General features: G+C 44.1%; 1 protein-coding gene across 1 annotated transcript in view; it reads left to right on the top strand.

The window, feature by feature from the left end:
• The first annotated feature begins 854 nt into the window (after positions 1 to 854).
• Positions 855 to 20068, top strand: part of RNF11 (ring finger protein 11) — a 33230-nt gene continuing 14016 nt past the window's right edge. The window contains exon 1 of the mRNA XM_061451254.1: positions 855 to 987. Coding sequence (XP_061307238.1) covers positions 865 to 987 — 123 coding nt within the window. The 5' untranslated portion in view covers positions 855 to 864. The remainder of the gene's footprint in view (positions 988 to 20068) is intronic.

Here is a 20068-nt window from a genome sequence, read left to right as displayed (position 1 = left end):
CTACAACTACAAACGAGCCCACTCGAGTAATGCCAGCAGTAAGCACCAGGGGAACCTCCTTTCCTCCCTGAGCGACAACCCAGCGGCGTACCACCCACCGGGGAAGGCCCCTTGGCCTTACACACCCCACAAGCCGACCCGGGGTGGTGCGGAGTACCGAGGACAGGGATGTCCCTGCAGCTGCAGCCGCCGCCCGCCCTCCGCCGGTGCGGGACGGCCTTCCCGCTCCACCATGCCCGGAAAACAAACACAAACACAGCGCTCCGGGGGTGGAGCCAAGCGGCACCACCATTTTGGGGCCGGGGGGAAGCTCCGCCGCCCCACAGGAGACGGCAGGCGGCTCGTGCCGCCGATTCGCTTCCCTTCGCCCCGCCACAGGCGGGCAGGGCTTCCCCTCTGTGGGGCTGGGCACGGCGAAGCGGGGCTTCGCGGCTGCTAACCTGGCCCGGTGGGGAGGAGTAAGAGGAGGAGCCAGGGCGGCCTGTGCGACAAAGCCCAGTGCGCAGGGAGCTGGTGACCAGGAAGCAGAACAGCGCCGGGCTGCCGTGGGGAGGGCGGACCCCACCGGAGCCCGCTGCCTCACGCCGCCCCTCCGGGGGGTGGGAGGCCAGTCCTGCCGCCCCCCCCGGCTCGGGGGTCGGGGCGGCTGTGGAGCGAAGCGGGAGGCGGCTGGGCTGCTGCTGTTGCTGCTAAGCCGCTTAGGGCCGGGGCTGGCATGAGCCTCCCCGGCGGGGCGGCTGCGGGCTGCGCGCTGCGGCGGGGAGGCTGAGGGCGCGGAGCCGCCGCCGGCGGGGGCTGGCGGTCCGTTCCTGAGGAGGAGGAGGAGGAGACGGCGGAGGGGGAGCCCCGTGCCCCGGGGGGAAGATGGGGAACTGCCTCAAGTCCCCCACTTCGGATGACATCTCGCTGCTTCACGAGTCCCAGTCGGACAGGGCCAGCTACGGGGACGGGGCTGAGCCGGATCAGGAGCCGCCGCCGCCATATCAGGTAGGGGAGGGGGCGGGCAGCGCCTCCGCCGCGGCGAGCGGAGGCCGGTGGCCTCCGGGGGGGACAACAGGAGTCGGCGGGGATCTGGGTAGGACGCTGAGGAGAGGGGAGCGGTGCAGCCGCCAGGCCGCTCGCCCTGAGAGCCGGGCCGGGGCCGCCGCCGCTCCTGCGCTGGGCGGCCGCCCGAACCTCTCCCTTTCCGCTCACACGTAGAGGGGGGGAAGCCGCTTTGTCTGCTCCAGTCTGGCAGCTTGGGCCTCCCGGCAGGCGGGACGCGAGGTTCCGGCGGGGAGCGCCAGGCGGGCCAGGCCCGTTGCAGGGCGGGAGTCGGCCGCGGGGTCCCGGAGGAGGAGGATGGAGGGGGGAAACAGGCCGGTCCGTCCGGTGCCGCGTCCTTTGTCGCCTGCCCGCGGTGACATCACTGTCTGGCGGTGCGCTGTTCGGTGGCGCTCCGGCACCGGGACCGCGGGTGCCTGCACCGCCCGGGCTTTGTCCCGGCGGGTTCGCCGCAGCCTGGGCTCCACTCCCGTATTTTTAGCAGCATCTGATCCCCTAGTAAGTAACTGTCCCAGCGCAGCGGATCCTATTTCCCTCGGCCGTGTGGGGCACCCGCAGGGAAGTATGTCCCATTGTTCGGGTTTTTCCCCGTCGCTGAGAATGTTAATCCACATTTTTATGACGAGTCAGACGGGGGAAAAATACCAACCGCACAAAAAAGCCCGGTATTTCCTTATATCGCTTTCCTCACAGTGGAGGATAACGCTGGTGTGGAGTGGTGATGGTCTTGGCCGCTTCTCGGAGGGATGGCCATGGAAAGGGGAAGATTAACTTGGGGCTGCACTTGCCTGCTGTTTGTGGTTCGATGATGGGACGTTGGAACAGGCTGCCCAGAGGAGCTGTGGCTGCCCCATCCCTGGCAGTGTTCAAGGCAGGGGGTTGGAACTGGATGAGATTTAAGGTTCTTTCCAAACCATTCCATGATCTCTGTTCCCATATATAGAAATGTATATCATAGAATCTTATGGCCCGAAACAAGCCATTTACAGTAAATGGTTGTGCAGCACTAAAAATGAAGAGGAAAATAATAATCTAGTGGTATAACTGCACATCTTAACAGTATTTTCCAGTCCATGACAATGGGATATGTTCCAGAGAAATCTATAAGAATATCAATTGAGACTTGAATTCTGGAGGGTGACAGGAGAGCTCTCTGTTTTCTAGGATGGGAGTCATTCAGTAGTTGTAGACCTTGACATGTAATTAACAAAATTGCAGGAAGCATTTAGTCGGGCAGACGTGTAATCTACAAATGCTTTGACAAGTTCAAGAATTACAGCCCTGATAGGAAGCCCTATAAAGGCTGAAGAGAAGCCTCACACATAGCAGCCCTGGCTGGGGCAGTGAAGCTGTGCTGGTATTGCTTGGCAGTGTGTGCCTGTTGGTTTTGTTTGGGTGCAAAAGCTTGTCATTAGAATAAATTTCATGATGTGGGGATTTCCCCCCCCCCCCCTTGAATTCTGAACTAAGTCTGCTGAACTCCAGTAAATAGAAAGTGCTTGGTGGCAGATTAAGTACTTTTTAATGGTTGTGGTGTTCTAAATTAAGCCTGAATTGTCCATGCAGTTTAGGAATGCATCCTATTTTTGTCGAATTGACATATAAAGTTTGACTGTTCTATTTATTGCATTTACATCTGTGATTCTAGGCAGCTGTGTAAATTTGGTTTATTTCCCTTTCCCCCCTTTGAAAGCTACCTGTTACCTCTGATAAGAGACACAAATTAAGTATATGCCTTCTGCCTTCTCGTGTGGATTTCGGTGTAAATAAGTATTCTTCCTTCATTTTTTGTTTAATTACTGCTTTTTTTTTCTTGGTGAAGAACTTCTTGTTCATAAGTGTGGATGATTGACTGAGAACATAGTAGACAATAAAATAAATGAACCTACAGGTGTCTATTATCGAATGAGTGTATTCATAGCAAAACTTCTCATGCTTGAATAGAGCTGTGTAGCATCTGATGTGCCCACAGGCACTTGGCTGTCTCGAACATCTCCATGTCTGTCCTGAAAACCTTTTGCTGATCCTAGCAATTTCTAATGTTTCACTGTAAGGTAGCATTTGTGTCTGTCTCGATCAAATTCAAAGCTATTTTTTCCACAGATTTTTTAAACACAACGGTTTGTGACTGGGGGCAAAAAAAGGGCCTTACCTATAATATTATGCAGGATTTCATGCACTTTGCGGCTGAGGGGATGTATAATTTCAAATCTGAGAATTGTACAAGGTGCACAAGCCAAACATCAAACAATTACTTGCGTTCTGTTATTGCTGTTGTGCTAGCAACAGGTCACTCTCTTGTTTCAACTTTCAAGTGGCAGCTTGGATTCAGTGTTACAAAAGGGAATTTAGGAGTTTTGTCCTCGTTTGCGAGAATTTCTTCTTTTACAGTGTCTTGACCAGAACTAAAGTGGTTATGTAGACATTAGGAAAGAAAGAAAAGGATAAAATGCATTTGAAAATCTGTGGCATTTAGCAGTGTATGTGGGGAAACTGGGAGCTGAACAATTTGAAACTGAACTACTGAAATTTCAGCTGTAAAGTGGATGTATTTTAGAAGAGAATAAAATCTGGTATATTTCCTTTGCTCAGGTTTGCAGCAGTGATGTGTCAACTTCCTGGGTAGATCTTGCAAGGTATGAGAACTAGGAGAAGAAAGCTTGTTGGGTGAAGATACACAGTTGTAGAAAATCTGTATTATTTTGACATTTAAAACGCTTGTTCATCTTCTGTGACAGGGTTGTGCCATGGGTATCCATATGGGAATTTTATTAAGCTGTAATTTTTATTTAGCTATTGATTTCTAACCACAAAATGCGCCCCCAATAATCATTTCAGTATTGCATGTCAAATCTCTTTTATCAGTGAGTGCTATTGAATTGCGTGTGTGAAATTCCTGCTTCCAAAAGGGAGATTGAAAACTGGATTGGCAATGTGGGCACATGGAGCAGCAGGGAATATAATTTCCCTTCAGAGGCGGTGCATATACCTGTCTCTGCTCTCAGTTTCTGTGGCAGTACATGTTGCAAGCTACAGCAGAAAGGCTTCAGAGGAAGCATCTTTTTAAACAGGTATCTGAGTTAATGAGAAAGTGGTCCATTAAAGCAGCAGACATTTTCTAGTGCATGGAGCTTAATGGCTAACATGGGAAATAATTAAAACACACCAAAGGGAAAAAAAAAGTGTATTTATGTGGCGGGGAGAAAGGAATTGATTTCAAAAGTAGACCAACATTTTCATAGGCAGATGCTAATTTTGGATGCCTCCATTTTAGAACGCAGAAATTACAACTGTTTTTTTTTTTTAAGTGCTAAGCACATGCAACTCCATTTTTAACCAGTGAATCTGTGATGAAGAAAGAGTTAGCCTTGGTTTTGTTTTTTCTCAAGCCCTCAGAATTGAGTTTGCTTTCAAGTTTGTTTTCTTTTTCTGTGTACAACTTCTTTGCCATCTGTTGGCAATATGCCTTCTGCTGGTTTTCCATAAAAGTTCACTGTTTTTTTCTAGTTTATCTTACTTCTAGTAGTTCTTAGACTTTATTTTGCAGAACAGATGTGCCCCTTTTCTTAGTCCTTGTTTCCCATTTCTGTTCTTAAATAGTCCTGTAATAGTTGCAGGAAATAGTTTGCCAGTTTATCAGACTTTGGAATTTCAGTTAAGCACAGAACATTTTACATCTTTTCACCCTAAGTTTCTACAAGGTACTACTGTGAACAAAGTATACTGCAGTCTTCTGAAAAAGATGTATACCGCTTGCTAAATTAATAAGCTAAAAGTGTGAGACATAAATGCATGTTCTTGGTATTGATACTGAACTCATAAAAGCATGCTTGATATGTTGATGTGCAGATAGGCTAAGAAAATACTTTACCTGAAGAGATCCAAAGTGTGCTCCAGTGCTCAGTACCACCCTGTGTTGTCTTACACATGCAGATAAAATGTTTCCGTGGATCTAATGGATTTTTTTTGTGGGGGGATTAATTTAAAACCTTTTCATCTGGATATTCCTTTGATGAGGCTGTAGGCACAAAATAAGAAGAGATGTCACAGACACGAGCTTAACCCAGTGTTGTGCTCCCATAACATTCCAGAAGCTGTTGGGGACCGCAGTTTTTGAAAGCGCGATTTAGGATGTCTCAAGGCCTCTCCTAAACTGAGGCTACTGCAATAGCTTCCTTGGGCTTCCTCTGTTAACTGAGTGTAACCTCAGTTAACCTAATAAGCACTGTATCCTCATCCCCATCTGTTTGTCTTGTTGTACTTTGTTCCAGCCAACCCCAGTTCAGGGAGGTGGCACAGCAGCCTGTGATGATGGTGCACTGGGTCCCTACTTAGTCACACTCTGGGATCCTCTCAGCCTGAGCACAATTGTGAGCTTATCCAAGACACTGAAGAAATCCCCATTTTGAACAGTCAGAAAATGTTCTTGAAATAGTCTGCTGAGTTTCTGTGTGCAGTGTGCCCCTGGGGATGCATGTGTTGGATATATTTTGCTCAACAGAGGAAAAAACCCTTTTATTATGCTCATCATGAATCAAATAATCTATTACATCAATGTTCTGATGCTGTCTTTTCAAAGGCATGGTAATTAGTATCATTATAAATTGCAAACCAAATTAATTCTGATATAGGAGTTGCACTCATTTATAGAAACATCCATACAAAATTCTCTTGTGCCACAAATGAAATGATTTATGATCTGTTATTGCACGTATTGTACAAGAAGGAAGACTACGGTAGTATAACATGTTATAATTTAACGTTGAGTGGTTCTGCAAAGCTAGAACCAGAACTGCTATATATTGGAACAGCATAAGAGGAGGAAAGCTGCAGTGGGAAAACATTACATAAAGACAGCTATCCATGAACAAAAGCAAACAAATGAGTAAGTTTACTTTCATTTAAGAGAAATGAGTCTATTTAAAAATTGCCTAGGCAGCTCTTGCTCTTTTCTCTGCTTGTTCTCCACATCTCAGTGATGACGTGCATAAATTACAGTTACGTTTGTGGATGTGAACTGAAGCACTGCTCCAGTCCACAATTCATCAGTCTGGTGGAAACTTCAAAGGGCTTCAGAAAAGTGTGTGCCTTTGTTGGTGTGTTGCTGGCTGGTGCCTTCTGGCAGCACTGCCCTAGATGGAGATCAGCTTCAGTGAGAAGAGAGAGTGATGGAGGAGCTGACGTTGAGTTTTCTGAGTGGATAAGGAATGGTAGAGTGAGACAGTGACGTTTTTTGTTTACGTATTTTCAAGAATAAGATTGCTTAAGCTAACTTATATAACTCATTCTCAGAAATGAACAAGTGCTTGAGTGGAATTCTGGAATAATATCTCTCACTGAGGAAAGATAAAGCACTAAATGATAAAGTAATTCCTGATAAACAGGTATGATACAATTTAGACGACTGCATTCGAAAAGTCTGTAAGTCCCCCATGTCTTATGGTGCAGTTCTGATAAATTACTTGTATATGCAAATCAATAATTTATTAATGTCTATATAGGGATATACAGTTCTTTTATTCAGACAGTAATGAAATATACATAATACAATGAACTTCATTGTGATAGCATTCAAGATTATTTGGCTAGTAAACAATATTCCATGACACTTCTTACTCCTTCCATGTCTGAAGAACTTTGCAAGTAGTCTGGAGAATTGTATTTCTGGTAGTCAGTGCTATGTGGAAAACTTCCTGAGGGTGCTAAGTCTGACTTCCTTTCTTGATAACAGTTAGAGAAAACTGTGCACCTGTATTTCCTGTCTTAATGCATGCTGGTTTCAGCAAAACCTGCCAGGCTGGCTGATTGGTGCCTGGGGAGGGCAAGGGGAGAAGAGAGGAAGGAAGGCAAACCTGAAGATAAAAGGTATCAGATGATATCAGAGTTAGATAACTTCAGTCTTGAAAATACCCATTCATAAACAGTTTTTAACGACTACTGTAATTCTTTGCTTAAAATAGATTTTTGACTGCAGTTGGTCAAAGTGGGAAACGGGAAGTGTATGCTGATGTTTGAGATCTCTGTGTTATCATCTTTCTATTATGAAAATTAGAACAGTTTCTAGACTGTCTGTTGTTGAGTCGGCGGTTGTTAAAGCTCTGTTCCTAACCGTTCTGGCCAGGAGACTTTTATTCCAAGAGGAATAAAGAAGAGAATGTTTATAATCACATTTGTGCTTCGGTACTGCTTGCTGTTCTACATGGATTTCGGCAAGAAATGTTGTCAGTTGGATCAAGATGCTACTCAAGGCCCATCCCTGTTTTCCTGTGTCCCTGTTCATCACATCAGCAAAGAAAAGAAGCTTGGTTTAATGAGCACTTCTGTGGACTCTGGTAATGGTTTTAGTCAAACTGGTTGCCGAATGTAAGGTCAAGAAACTAAAAATAACACCACTTGCAAGTGACAGACTTGTCTTCCAGTCTTTGTGCATGTCCTTGTTATTGCCTCCCTGTGGGCACGCAGAGAGAAACGTATTTATATTTTGAAGAGGTAATGGTCTGTGGAATAGACTAAAGCAAATCAGCCGTGACACTTCTATGAGCTAATGAAACAGTTTCTAAGAGACCAAAGAATTACAAAATGAGCAGGTTTTTAGGGATGTCATGGCTGAGTTAGAATAAAACCTCTTCAGGGGAAAAAGCTGAAAAGTCACCGTTCTCTGACTTCAAAAGGCAAAGCAAGCTTCAGTCCTGATTTAGTCTATGAGAGATATTTTCCCTGACATTGTAAAGGTTTCAGAAGTGAAGATGTGTCCTTCCTGAAGGTAGGGTACACTTTTGTAGAAGATGCTATCTTCTTGTCCTGCCAGCCTCTTGAGGGGGCAGCTGCAGCAGTGACCTTTCCCAGCAGAGCTAGAGTCATGTGTAGCTTCTTGCTGGGTAAAACTGCGCTGTGGACTTCAACCAAAAAAACCTCCCACTCCCAAAATGAAACTAAACAAAATCCACGAAAAAATCACTCTAGCAGCGCTAGCTTAAGCTATTGTCAGTCATAGTTCAGTTTGTAGCTTTTCGCAGATCACTGGTCTGTACTTCAGTTTCCTTACGGTAATATAAGGAGTAAAAGAGTAATAAACTTTATCTTTAGTGCAGGCATGCTTGGTAATTTAATTCATGTTTGTAAAGTGTTCCACAGTAATTTGATTGTGATAAAATAATATTCCTCCATTACAAAATGAACCTCTTCAGGAGTTTGCAACAAACCTGCTGATGTAAAGAGGGAGCTTTATCGGGAGATCTGTTTAAGGCAGCAGATAAGTCTCCTAAAATCTGTTTTGGAATCTGAGAGTTCAGCACTTATTTGGCAGCCCATGTTCCAGATGCTCAATTAGTAGGAATGAAGAGGCCATGGAGATGGTAATAAGAAATCTTGCTTAATCAGGATGATGAATCCTCATTATGCTGGGAGATTGTGTGTTCTTTCAGGCAAGCCAACCCAAACAAGCAGTACCTCCCTCCCCAAAAATCTAGGACCACCATGTGTTTAGGAAGCTCTTGTACTTCCCGTACGTACCACTGGCTCATTTCTGGGATGTGCAGCTGTTGCTGGCCGTACATCTGGACTTCAGTTTCTGAACCATGGAGAACAAAGTAGTTTTATGTTTTGAAGAGATAATGATCTGTGGAATGGACTAAAGCAAATCAACCATGACTTTCCTATGAACTAATGAAACAATTTCCAAGAGGCCAAACGGTTCTAGAGAGCGGTTGTTTTATTTACCAGTCCTCTGTAGGAATCCGCCAGCCGCTCTGTTTCTCATCAGTCAAGAAGAAAGTCAGAATGCCGGTGGCATAAAAGCTGCTGGGCCACGATCCACGCGCAGTGACACGGACAAACAGCAGATGCGGGCAGCAACTGGAGGAGGAGATAAAAGAACCGTCCTTCCAACCGCAGTTGCGTCAGCCAAATCACAACCAGCTGGTTTATTGCATCGGGCATTTCTGCTGATCCACCAGAACGCCTCACACACGTGTGTGCACGCATAGCATTTTATCAAAGGCTGGGCTGGGTTTTGTGCGTTCTCATCCTGCCTCTGTTTTTAGCCACTGGTTTAAGTTTAGGGATGATGTAGACCTGAGGTGCCCCGGGGAGGACTGAAATTGTTGGAAGAATAAAAGAAACTGTGACTCAGGAAATTCAGTTCTTCCCTTAGCCCCAGCATGCAGTGATGAATGTGCAGACTATTATCCCTGCAATACTGAACCTGTTTCCCTTGATCATGTTTTTTTGGACACTGGAGAGTCCTCTGTGTCCTCTCCTCTGCTTTTTCCCCACTCAGAGCATTTCTAGAGGCATTGCTCAGAAGCAGTTCTTCTTTGTAGTTCACTGAACTCCAAGGCCAAAATGCCTTTGAAGATGAGTAAGGCACAGCCTCATTCTCAATCAAAGACAAATCTCAGCTGGCTGACGATGCTGAGTTTTCCAGTGCTTGGGATTATAGCTAGTCCATGTGCCATTAGAGTTTGGACTGCTGAGAAAGGTCCCAGAAGCATCAAGGAAACGCCTGGTTTATGACTAATAAAATTTAATGAAGCTGTGTGAATATCCAGTGGTAAGCAAAAATCATTCAGTCAGTGCTGGTTTGGACAAAAGCAAGGAATCTGCTATCCTGCAGCCATGATTAAAACCATCAAATTTACTAGATACTGCCAGTTTCTAATCTTTGTCTGGGCAAAACTGATTAAAAAAGACAGACTAGACTATAACCCAGAAATATATCTGTAATATAGCTGTATATACTTGGACAGTAGTTCTGTAGAGACTGTAAGGTTTCCCTGTAGTCCTCACCACTAACACTCTGCATGGCTCTCCCGATGATTTGTATGCAAGCTCTAGCCAGAAGGAAATGGAGCAATATTTATCTGACTTGATTTATTCCCCTAAGGTGCATCTTGGTAGTGGGGGATACAAATCTCTCATGAGTCAGTGTGCAAATGTTGCAGAATTGGATGAGGCTGGGTGCTCTTGCCCTTTCTGTTTCAGAGCTGTGGGAGACTTATCTAAGAGATCAGAGTACATCAGATTCTGTTATTTCAGTATCTGTGGGACAGTATAATGCATGACTACTCTGGGATGGTGCCCGTGTCTGACTTTCATTCATCACTGTAATTAAACTCAGATACAGAGTTTGTTCTGTGCACTGAACGTTTATCACAGCATTTTATTAATATGGTTGTCGAAATCTGTGGTTCAAACGTAGCATAATTTTGCAGTGTAGATTGAGACCAGTATTTATTTTGCCTGAATAAAGTAATAGTATTTAGAATGCAGAAAGAGAAGTTAATTGCTTTCAGGTTTTGAGCACAGGTGCAAGCATTGCTTTAATGCAGAAGTACCAAACTGCGAAACTGGTTTGGTCTGTACTGTTGCTTAACAGAAAGCAGTTACCTACTGTATTCAGTGGAAACTGTATAAAAGTCTCAGATCAGCAAACTAATGCTCTAAATTCAGGTTTAGTTAAGACACTGAAATTAATATTTTAACACCAGAAGACTTTATGCTCTGTAATAGTACTTGCTTAATTACTGTTGCCAGTTTCTGTTGTTTGGGGATTTCCCTTTGTTTTGTGTTTAGGTATTATGATTTGTATTGCAGTTGCATGTATTTATCTTCAGTTTAGCTTATGAAATATGACCAAGTCATTGCTGTAGTGTCGCAGAGTTCTGTAATATTGAATCTATATACTTGGAGACCTTAGGGCAGTTGTGAATTGTCTAATAGAGAGTGTCATACTTGAAAGTATATTGCCCTTCTTGGAAGGAAACAGTATCACTTTTAAAATTCAGGCAAAACTACTCAATTTAAATTAGCTGTCAATTGTTTTCTAGGTTAGTGCTTTTTTCACCTCTTAGTTCCTGAGTCTCTGGAGCTCTGGGCTATTTTTGCAATGCTCACGAGAGCTGATAAAATCCCTGTAGTCACTGAACTGACAACACAGGTTCACACCTCTACTTGGCAATTTTGGGGGATCTGCAAATCAGAAACTAGTAAGAAGTGCTGCATAGGTAGTATTACCCTAAGGTCTGTCCCTGCCTAAGGGTAGTCCTCTGCCTGCCCTGATAGAAGCACGCCTTTTTAGCTAATGGCATCCGCGTGATGCTGCAGTGGTTATGATGGCCAGGTACCCTGGGTTGAGTTAGATAGCGGCCTTTGACCCAAACCTGAGTGATATGCTCGGTTGCTCTCCCAATCCACCCTCAACTGAAAGTGGTAATGTGGTAGTTAATCCATCAGAGTGGAGTCTTATGATGACTCGCCTGGAACTCTGCTGGGTTGTATATAATCCTTCCAGCCGGTCATCTGTAAGAACCAAAAATGAGGTGGAAGGAGGGATTTTACTTGATGTCTGAATTTAGACAAACTCTCTGGAATTTCAAAGAATTGGAGTTTTATTTGTTTTACTGTGTGGCTAAACTACCATGAGTAAGTTTACCGAAGAGTGCTCATTCTTTTTGTAAATACAGTGGGTTTCTTGGTTTACAATAGATGGAGTCAAGGTGTTTAGAGATAGTGTTTAATGACTAACTAGTTTTATTTTTAAACATACTATTCACACAAAATGTCATGCTTCAAGTAACCTTTGTTTTCCTCTGCAAACCATATTCTTGTTCAGTGAGTAACCTGTTTTTTCATACTTCCCAGAAGAAGCAAGATGACCTAGATCTAGAGCTTCCTGGAGAGAAGTTCACTTCCCCCTATATATAGCTTCTCCTGAAGTGTCTTTATGTAGCTGCCACCTACTCTCAGCCGATAAACTGAGGAGAAAAGAACTATAGTTTTAGGCTGAAGTAGGAAAGGAGGGTGTGTTAATCCTTTGTCTTTTTTTTTTGATCTATTAAATCCATCTTGCAGGTATGCCACCAGCTGGATTCCAGCGTGGTGCAGGCCACACTTCCAAGCTCCCGGCTGCAACATGCAGAACTTCATGTCTCTGCGTCTCCTGGATGTGCTGTGGCTGAGTAATGACCAATTACTTCTTGGTTAACGAGTGAATTGGATCATGCCTTTGTGTTGGCAGGAGTTTCTGCAGTGGACTCTGAACGTGATATCCTGGGGTCAGTGTGTTCTTTGCTCTGGTTGGATCGCGCAGATGGAGATTCCTCCAAGCAGTGCTGCTGGCACAGTGGTATTTTTATTGGAAAGCAAAAACTGGGAAAATGGTAGTAACAGCTATGTAGAAGATGCTACCAAACAGGCTGGTGGTGTTGAGGGATCAGAGAAGTGTTTCCATCTCAGGGTAACAAGTCAAATGTTGAAGAGTACTGTAGGTTGAGGGAAATTTGTCTGTCCCTTTGTTAGTGTAAGGCATTTTTTATAAATACAGGGGAGTTTATCTGAGTCAGTGCATCGGCAACTTAAGCTGTTTGGGTTTCTGCAGCCTTTCTGGGGAGAGGAGAATACTTTCTGTGTTCCTAAAGAAAGTGCTGCTGCGCAGGAGTGATTCCACTCCTGGGGCCTTTACCATACTGGGGATGGGTACCAGTGGAACCCACCGGTGGCCCTGTGTTGGGGTGTGCACATCTCTGGCACATGGCAAAACTGTCATCTGTGTTTGCTTAACTTGATTTGAGGCAGGATTCTGCTCCAGCACTTAAAAATAATGGCTTTGACAGGCACTGCTCGAGAGTGAATGCAGCCAAGGCCAAAGGAGAGGCTCTGGGGCTATCTCTGCAGCAGACCACAAGCTGAAACCAGGCGAAAATGTGGCGTGCCTCGTGATCAGCGGTGTGTGTTTCCATGTTTCTGGCTCAAGGAGGTCTGATCTAACCATCTGCTGCTGCCAAAAAGGATTGCTTTGCTTTTCCCTCCTGCTTTCCACTTGCAGCCGTGTGCTCTGCAGTTGTGACTTGGTGGCTTTGATGCTTATCTCATCCCTCAGTGAGTCAGCTTATACTCTTCAAGTGTCTGAAATGGGTGCTCCTGCTCTTATTTTCCTCCTGTCAGATTAGTGAACCCAAATGACTTCCTGGTGGTGAAAAACTTATCTGCACTCTGCCATCTACCTATTATGTCTTATTTTGTGACATCTCAGGGAAGGTCTAGAAGTGTCAGGTATAAGATGTATGCTATCACCACCAAATACTAAAGGATTTTTGACTTCTCCCTATTGCAGTTGAGGATCTCCTTGGTCTTAGTCCATGCATGCTCTGGTTTGCAGTTGAATATCTGATATTGGTTTGGGTAGTAATGCATTGGGAATGGTCTGTAATGAGATGCAGTGTAAAAGTGCTATTTTGAACTTCGGTGGGATGGTGATTTCAGTTGGAGGGATTCTGTTGCTTCAGAGCAAATCTCTGATGTAGACAAAGCCTTAATTCTGTTTAATGTGTTTTTTTTTTTTTTTAAAACAAAACCCCAACAAAACAGAATAAAAGAATGTAAATCTGTCTGCCACAACCACCTTTAAAGATGCTTGGATGCTTTTCCTCTCTATTTTCTTCTTTTTTAAAGAAGCTTCATTAGTGTATCTAACAGTTCATGAGTATATTTGGTTAAGTACAGGACAGGATGAAGCCTTTCACAGCCTGTTCATATTGCACAGCAGACTGTGGCATCTCTTGGGACACAACTAACTACAGTAATGTCATTCATCTGCATTGTGGGGTGCTGCTCTGCCTCTTTCCTCACACAAGCCTTCCAGTTACGACTCTATGGATAGTTTCCAAAGTCTGAACATAACTTGGCAAGCTTTGTCACTGCTGTTAGGAGTTTGATTACCTTTGTGCATATGTATGTGAGGACTGACAGTATATGTGCCTTTTAATAAAACAACTTCTCCGTTGTCTGTAATGTCTAGAATTAAGAAATTATACAAGTATGCAAATGCAAGAGCAGACATTAAGCTGGACACCTCAATTTGACTGTCCTGTTTTATACGTTGTGACTCCTTATTCTAATGTGGCGTCCCTCAGGAGAGGCCATTAGTTTCCTATTGAAGCCAGTCGTATTTAAAGCAAATAGAGGGGCAAAATCCTGTTTCAAGAAATGAATTTGGGAAGCTACCGCTTCTTCATGTGCCTGCTTATGCAGCATTAGCAGCGCCTGTAATTTCTGTGGTAATGCCATGCATTTACATAACTCGAACCCTCTTGCTCAGTACCTTTCTATTTAGTTTTCTGGATTCAGAAGTAGTAATGGTGAACATGAGCAGTAATAAAAACAATCTTTACAGCTTTTTTTGCATCTCATAAACCAAGTTGTGCCAGGCTTAATTTTTGTCTTGGAGACCTACAAAAAACCCCCAAAAGCCACAGGAGGTGGGGCTGCTGGGGTGGGGAGCAACACCCTTCCTTGTCAGTCACCGATGGGTGAGCAGGTGGCCCAGCACGTTATCGGGGCTGTGTGGCACTGCAAAGCTGTTTTCTGAATGAGCTTGCTTGCTGTTGCTAATGTTTCCTTGGTTTATTTCACAAGATACGCTGGCTGGGTTTCAGTTTGAATACAGTAATGCGCTTCAGCTGGACAGAGCATAGCTATTTAAATTAGACCAATAGCTATTGCCCTTCCTCCTTTAAAAAGATGCAAGTAACACGTCCAACTGAAGTAAGACACATTTTTAAGGCCTCGATGCAGAATGGTTACTGTGTTCCAGCAATAAAGTGCCTGTATATCAACATGGAGTGCAGTAATCCCACATATACTTGCTCACTGATGACCTTGCATATTTTGCTTGCCACAGGCCAAATCCTCACCAGTGGTGCAGCTGCCTGGTGCTACTCAAGCAACACAAATGGGTTTATAAAGCTGGAGACTTCAGAACGTGCCAGAACCTCCAGCTAGCATACTGTCATCAGGATAAGCCTTTTAAAGGTCCTTTATTTTCATCTCTGCCTTCACTGCTGCTTCTACCTGTAGCTTGTGCTGCAGGAAACACAGTTTGGCCAAGAACCTTTGTGCTTCTGCCACAGGTTTCTTCCCCCAGTGTGCTTCTGAAAACTCAGCAGAGATCAACCCAGAATTGCTAATGGAAGATCATTTTATCCAGAAAGAATGATTTTATCCAAAAAGAAGTTCTTTTGCTTTTAGAGTTTCCTTATGTTAGTGCTTTCAATTTTATGTTAGTGTTTTAAATTCTAAATGTGGATGTGACAGTGTCTGCAGACGTTTATAATGGCATCAACAAAACGAGGCTCAGATTTAATGAGTGTTGTCGTCCATATTTGAATTAGCTTTGAGTTAAATATGACAAGCATTATTGCTAGTTGTTACGCTGCCTCATAGATTATATTAGAATCATAGAATCATTAATTTGGATAACAGCACTGTTCAGCACAGTGTTGGAAATTGCATATTAACAAGCGTGTGAATTGGACTGTTTCCTGGTGTCTGTGAACAGAGAGATGTATGGATAGCTACATGTGTGCTCAGTGAAGTTATTTCCTGCATAGAATGTATGATTTAGCAAAGCGCTGGTCAAGTTTTTCCCTTACAACCCCTCCAGGGAGCCTCTTTTGTTGAACTGAGAACTAAGGCTCAAGAAGCTATTTCACAGTTCTAGATATCTATGGCAAACTTGGCCCTGTTATTCTTGTACCAACCAGATCTTTAGTTGTTTCTCTGATGTTTACTTCCCTGATTTATTTAGACATCAGTCCTGTATCCCTTTCAGCCTTTGTTTTCTTTTCTAGGCTAATGCTTCTATTTTTATTTTGTTTGTTAGTGGATGTGATATTCAGACAACTTGGTTTTCCTGAAAAACAGAATCTGTCTCGCCTGTAGTCAGTGCAACTAAAATGAAACAACAAAAAATGGAAAGAATATTAAAGTAGGGCATATTTTATGTGATTGAAGGATCACTAACTGTTTGTTGAATATCTTGCAGTGAATTTTGTCATGGTGACTGATGATGGGAGTCAAAGGCAATACTTTAAATCTGCAGAACATGCAGCTCAGAAGTCCAAGGGGCAAGTACCTTTTCATGCTCTGCTAGCCATTACCTTCTCTCATTGGGGTGAACCATTCCATAACATGATGAAGACCTTACCAGGAATGGAGCATTTCGTGAAGTGATTAAAAAAAAAATCAGGATCAGGCCTGTAAGTTATTTCAAGGCTAATTTCTGTACAGAGCTTCTTTAACCTGACTTGCCAGTCTGAAATTGCTCCATAGGGTACTTGCTGTAGGGCTTTCAGCAGATTTCATTTGATGAACCTGGGACTCATTTTTATCGAAGTTCATGGAGAAGGGTATGCCCAGCCCTTTTCTGCCCCCAGGGACACATCTAGAACTGCCCATCTCAGAAAATGGTTTATTTCTGCTTGTACTGTCTGATTCAAACCAACAAATTAAAGAACAGAAGAAATGTTTGCAGTAATTCTTGTTTGTGTCTTTACTGCAGTGGAAATCCCTCTGTAGGAAAGGAGGTATCCCAAATAAAGACAGGAATTCAGACTCATCTTGTTACCATGGCTGTTTGATTCAGATTACTCAGGAAATCTTTTAGTGTCCCCAGGGAAGCACCTTCCCCGGCTTCACTTAACTCCAGCAGTCTGTAAGGAGACAAAGTGAGTTTTAGTTCTACAGGTCCTTGGACTTGGAGGAGTGTCACTAAATGCCATCTACTTCCCAGGCTACTCTGCTGCACCCGAACCTCTCAGAAATGCATTTGAGAGGTGTCCTTTTGGGGACTGTACAGTGAGGTGAAAAGTCTAGGATAACTAAAATACTTCTGTAGTAATTGCATGATGATATTTCTAAGTGGGGATTGAGATGCAAGCAAGAAGCTGCTGCTTCTCTTCTCTTTGAGCCTATCTAGTTATTGCAGTTACCTCTGTAGTTACACCCTAATGACTCTGAAGGTGTGTTCTAGACTAAATGTCATAAAATAAACCTAAGAAACTCCCAGCTGTTTACTTGTGGCTGTGTGTACTGTTATTTATTTTTGGACACGATGACACACTGAATACCTCCAGATTTGCTGCCTCAAAGCTCAGTGTTACTCTATTATGGTGGTTTACTGTGACTGTAGTTTGTGTGTGTATGTATAAACTGGCAAAACTTATTTTAGCAGTAGTGTGGGTTGTAGCAGGATATGGTTATTCAATGCTAAACATTAACGCAGGAGAATGCAGTAAGTAGAAGTATGGTCTTTATGTCCTCATAATGAGGATCAATAGAATAATATTAATGACATCAGTCTTTCAGTTCTGACTCTGAGGGGTATCAAAAGTAGCATGCACTTCACCTATGGTACCCTTATGTGTCGGTGCAGTGTCTGAGCTGTTGCCTTGTACCTGTGTGTCTAAATCAGAGTATTTGAAAGTCGCAGGTAATGCTTTTGGGAAGTTGGCACTTCTAAATTTGTGCTGATAACCTTTGTATTTCCATGTGATCTTCTCAACCCCAGCCCTAAAACTGCATCCTGTCTGTCACTGTGTTAGGTGTTGAGGGTTTCTGGGGTACTTAACACAACATGAAAGATGTGTTGTTGTGTATGGATGAGCTAAAGCTGGAGACCTCTGGGCTTCGCAGCTGCTCTCCTACAAGTGTGTTGGGGAGAAATGGGGCTTTGTTTTCCAACCGGTCAGTCCATATTCAGAAAAATGACCTCTCTGTTTTCATGTCCCTGCTCTCAAACAGTTTTCTGTTCTTCTGAGATTTTGTAGCAGCCTGAGCCTTAATTCAGGCAAGTACTTAATTGGTGCTCAAGTGCTGCAGCCCTGGTAGTGTTTGGAATCCTTACTGTGTTACTGGGATTAGTAGTGGGGATATTTGTAGATCTTACTATATGATGTTTGCAGTCAGCAGGATGGACCCATTGTGGAGACCTCAAGCTTTCCTTCAGAAAGCCAGTTTCAGTGCAAAGCTCTTGCCACTTTCCATTAGAGTAGATATAATCAGGGGGATGGCGTGGTGAAGTAGAGGTTTTTCTTTATCCCGTCAGGTCTGAACAAGGTGAGATGGGAGATGCAGTGGCTGCGGAGGAAGGGCTAGGCTCTGTGCTCATCTTCGCCCTCCTTGACTTTGCAGAGCCCTGGATCTTCTTCATTCCCCCCTTCAAACCACCTACTCTGAAAGCACCTGTGCTGAACAGAACATGAGTATTTTTGGTGTAAAACCAGCCCAGGCAAGATCCAAAGATATGTGTTTAAAAAAAAACCCAACAAAAGACTGAAATGGTGTTCAGACAGGTGGTTGCTTATATTTAGTGATGGATGTGGTACTTATTCATCTGTGGGAGCTGAACGTTTGTTGCTCGTCTTGGTTGCACCGGCAACTGGCTGTGTGTTTCAAACACAGCAGTAAAATGAGCATGTGTTTTCTGGTGGCAGATTAAAGAAAGAGCCAGATGCTCATTGAACTGTCTCTGTTTATTGGAAACTTTAAAATAAGTGGGGGAAAACACATTCTGGAAGTATTCTGCTGGTATAACCAACTCCTGAGAGAGCTATTTAGGTTTTTTTCTACCTGTTCTTGGCACAAGTTTTTTTTTCTGTTAGAAGAGGTTTGACAGTTGCATGAGATCACACTTGGATTTGTGCCCTGCGAGCTAAAAACGCAGAGTCACTGCTTGTGAGGACAAGACTTTGCTGGAAAAAATAGAAACGTTGCCCTTGTGTTCACTGCTAATACTGCATTGAAAAGGGGAGCTTCGTCAAGTTTTACTATGCCTTAATGTTCATGCAGTTGTTCCTTTTTAGCTAGAGCACTGCTTTAAAAAACCCAAGAAAACCCAAAGCAACAGATTTAGTAATAATTGTTTAAGGCCCGAGACATTCCTCAAAGATTAATAAATGACAGGCTGAGATGAGCCAACAGCCTGAATCGGAGCCTCTGGCTGTTTACATCTGCTGCTCATTAGCTCAGAGTTGAAATAATGAATGTTATTATCAAGTGATGCTAAACAAATGGCCAGATTACATTTTTTGGTCTGCATTCATTGCACCAAAGGAGGAGATAGCAGCAAGTATGTGCCTGGGAGAGGTGACTGCGTCTCCATGATGCAGCACCCTGGGCTGTGCTTGAAGCCCCTTGTGTGCAGCCCAGCAGTTCAGGGTGTTGATTCAAACCCCATATCCAGCTTCAAGAGGTGGAAAAGATTAGCTGAAATCCCTCCACCCATTGTGCAGGATCTGGTGTAAGGGAGGAGCCATTGGCTGGGTGCATGGTTGGGATGTCCTGGCCAAGCTGGCATTCCACTGCTGGTGACACCCAGGAAAGCTGCACACAGGGAGTCATACTGCATTTAATGTGCCCTAGTATATGTGAGGCTTCATCTGTCTGTGGCTTTCTGGACGGCTGATGCAGAATCATAGAATAGTTTGGGTTGGAAAGGACCTTAAGATCATCCAGTTCCAACTCGCCCATCATGGACAGGGATGCTTCACACTAGACCGTGTTGCCCAAGGCTCTGTCCAGCCTGGCCTTGAACACTGCCAGGGACAGAGCATTTACCACTTCTTGGGCAATCTGTTCCAGTGCCTCTCCACCCTCATATAACATGCTTAAAAAAGCTGTGGCTGTACTGTTGCACAATGCAACATTGATTATATCCTTTAACTGGCCTCAGGAAGCCTCCTGGCTGCCACTGAGGAGCAGCCCAGTCCCCTGCTGCGCTGCCAGGGCTGAGGTGTCAGTCACATACCTGGGTCTTGGGGGCATCTACTCTGTGTTAGAAATTCACTGCTAGGAAAATAAAAAGACCTGTGTATCTGAGTGTACCATCAAACTGCCAAGGTGTGGCAGCTTCCTGCTTGAGCAAGCGCGTGTAATTGAGCAGGGCTTCATTAAAAAGGCAATTAAAATCTTCCAAATGGAGTACAAAGTAATGATCAAGTGAAGTATAGCACAGATTCCTGAGATTTGAAACAAACCCTGCTAACATGGTCTCAAAGCAGGTGTCTCACACCAGCAGTCTCTCTGCTTCAGGGTTCCTTGCTCATCACCAGCCCTGCCTACTTCTGAAGCCTTTCTGCAGCAGGACATGGACTGTTACCACTTTTCTCCTCCAAGTCATTTATCCTCAGTAGAGCAGTCTGTTTCCTCTGCTTTCTCTATGGTTTGCACTGCGTGAGCCCAGCTCTGC

The sequence above is a fragment of the Pezoporus flaviventris genome, unplaced genomic scaffold (assembly GCF_033815535.1).
Source record: "Pezoporus flaviventris isolate CSIRO_AGI_PZ_B2104156 unplaced genomic scaffold, CSIRO_AGI_Pfla_v1 ptg000013l, whole genome shotgun sequence".
Taxonomy (NCBI): Eukaryota; Metazoa; Chordata; class Aves; order Psittaciformes; family Psittacidae; genus Pezoporus; species Pezoporus flaviventris.
This window is presented reverse-complemented; position numbering and strand designations above follow the sequence as displayed.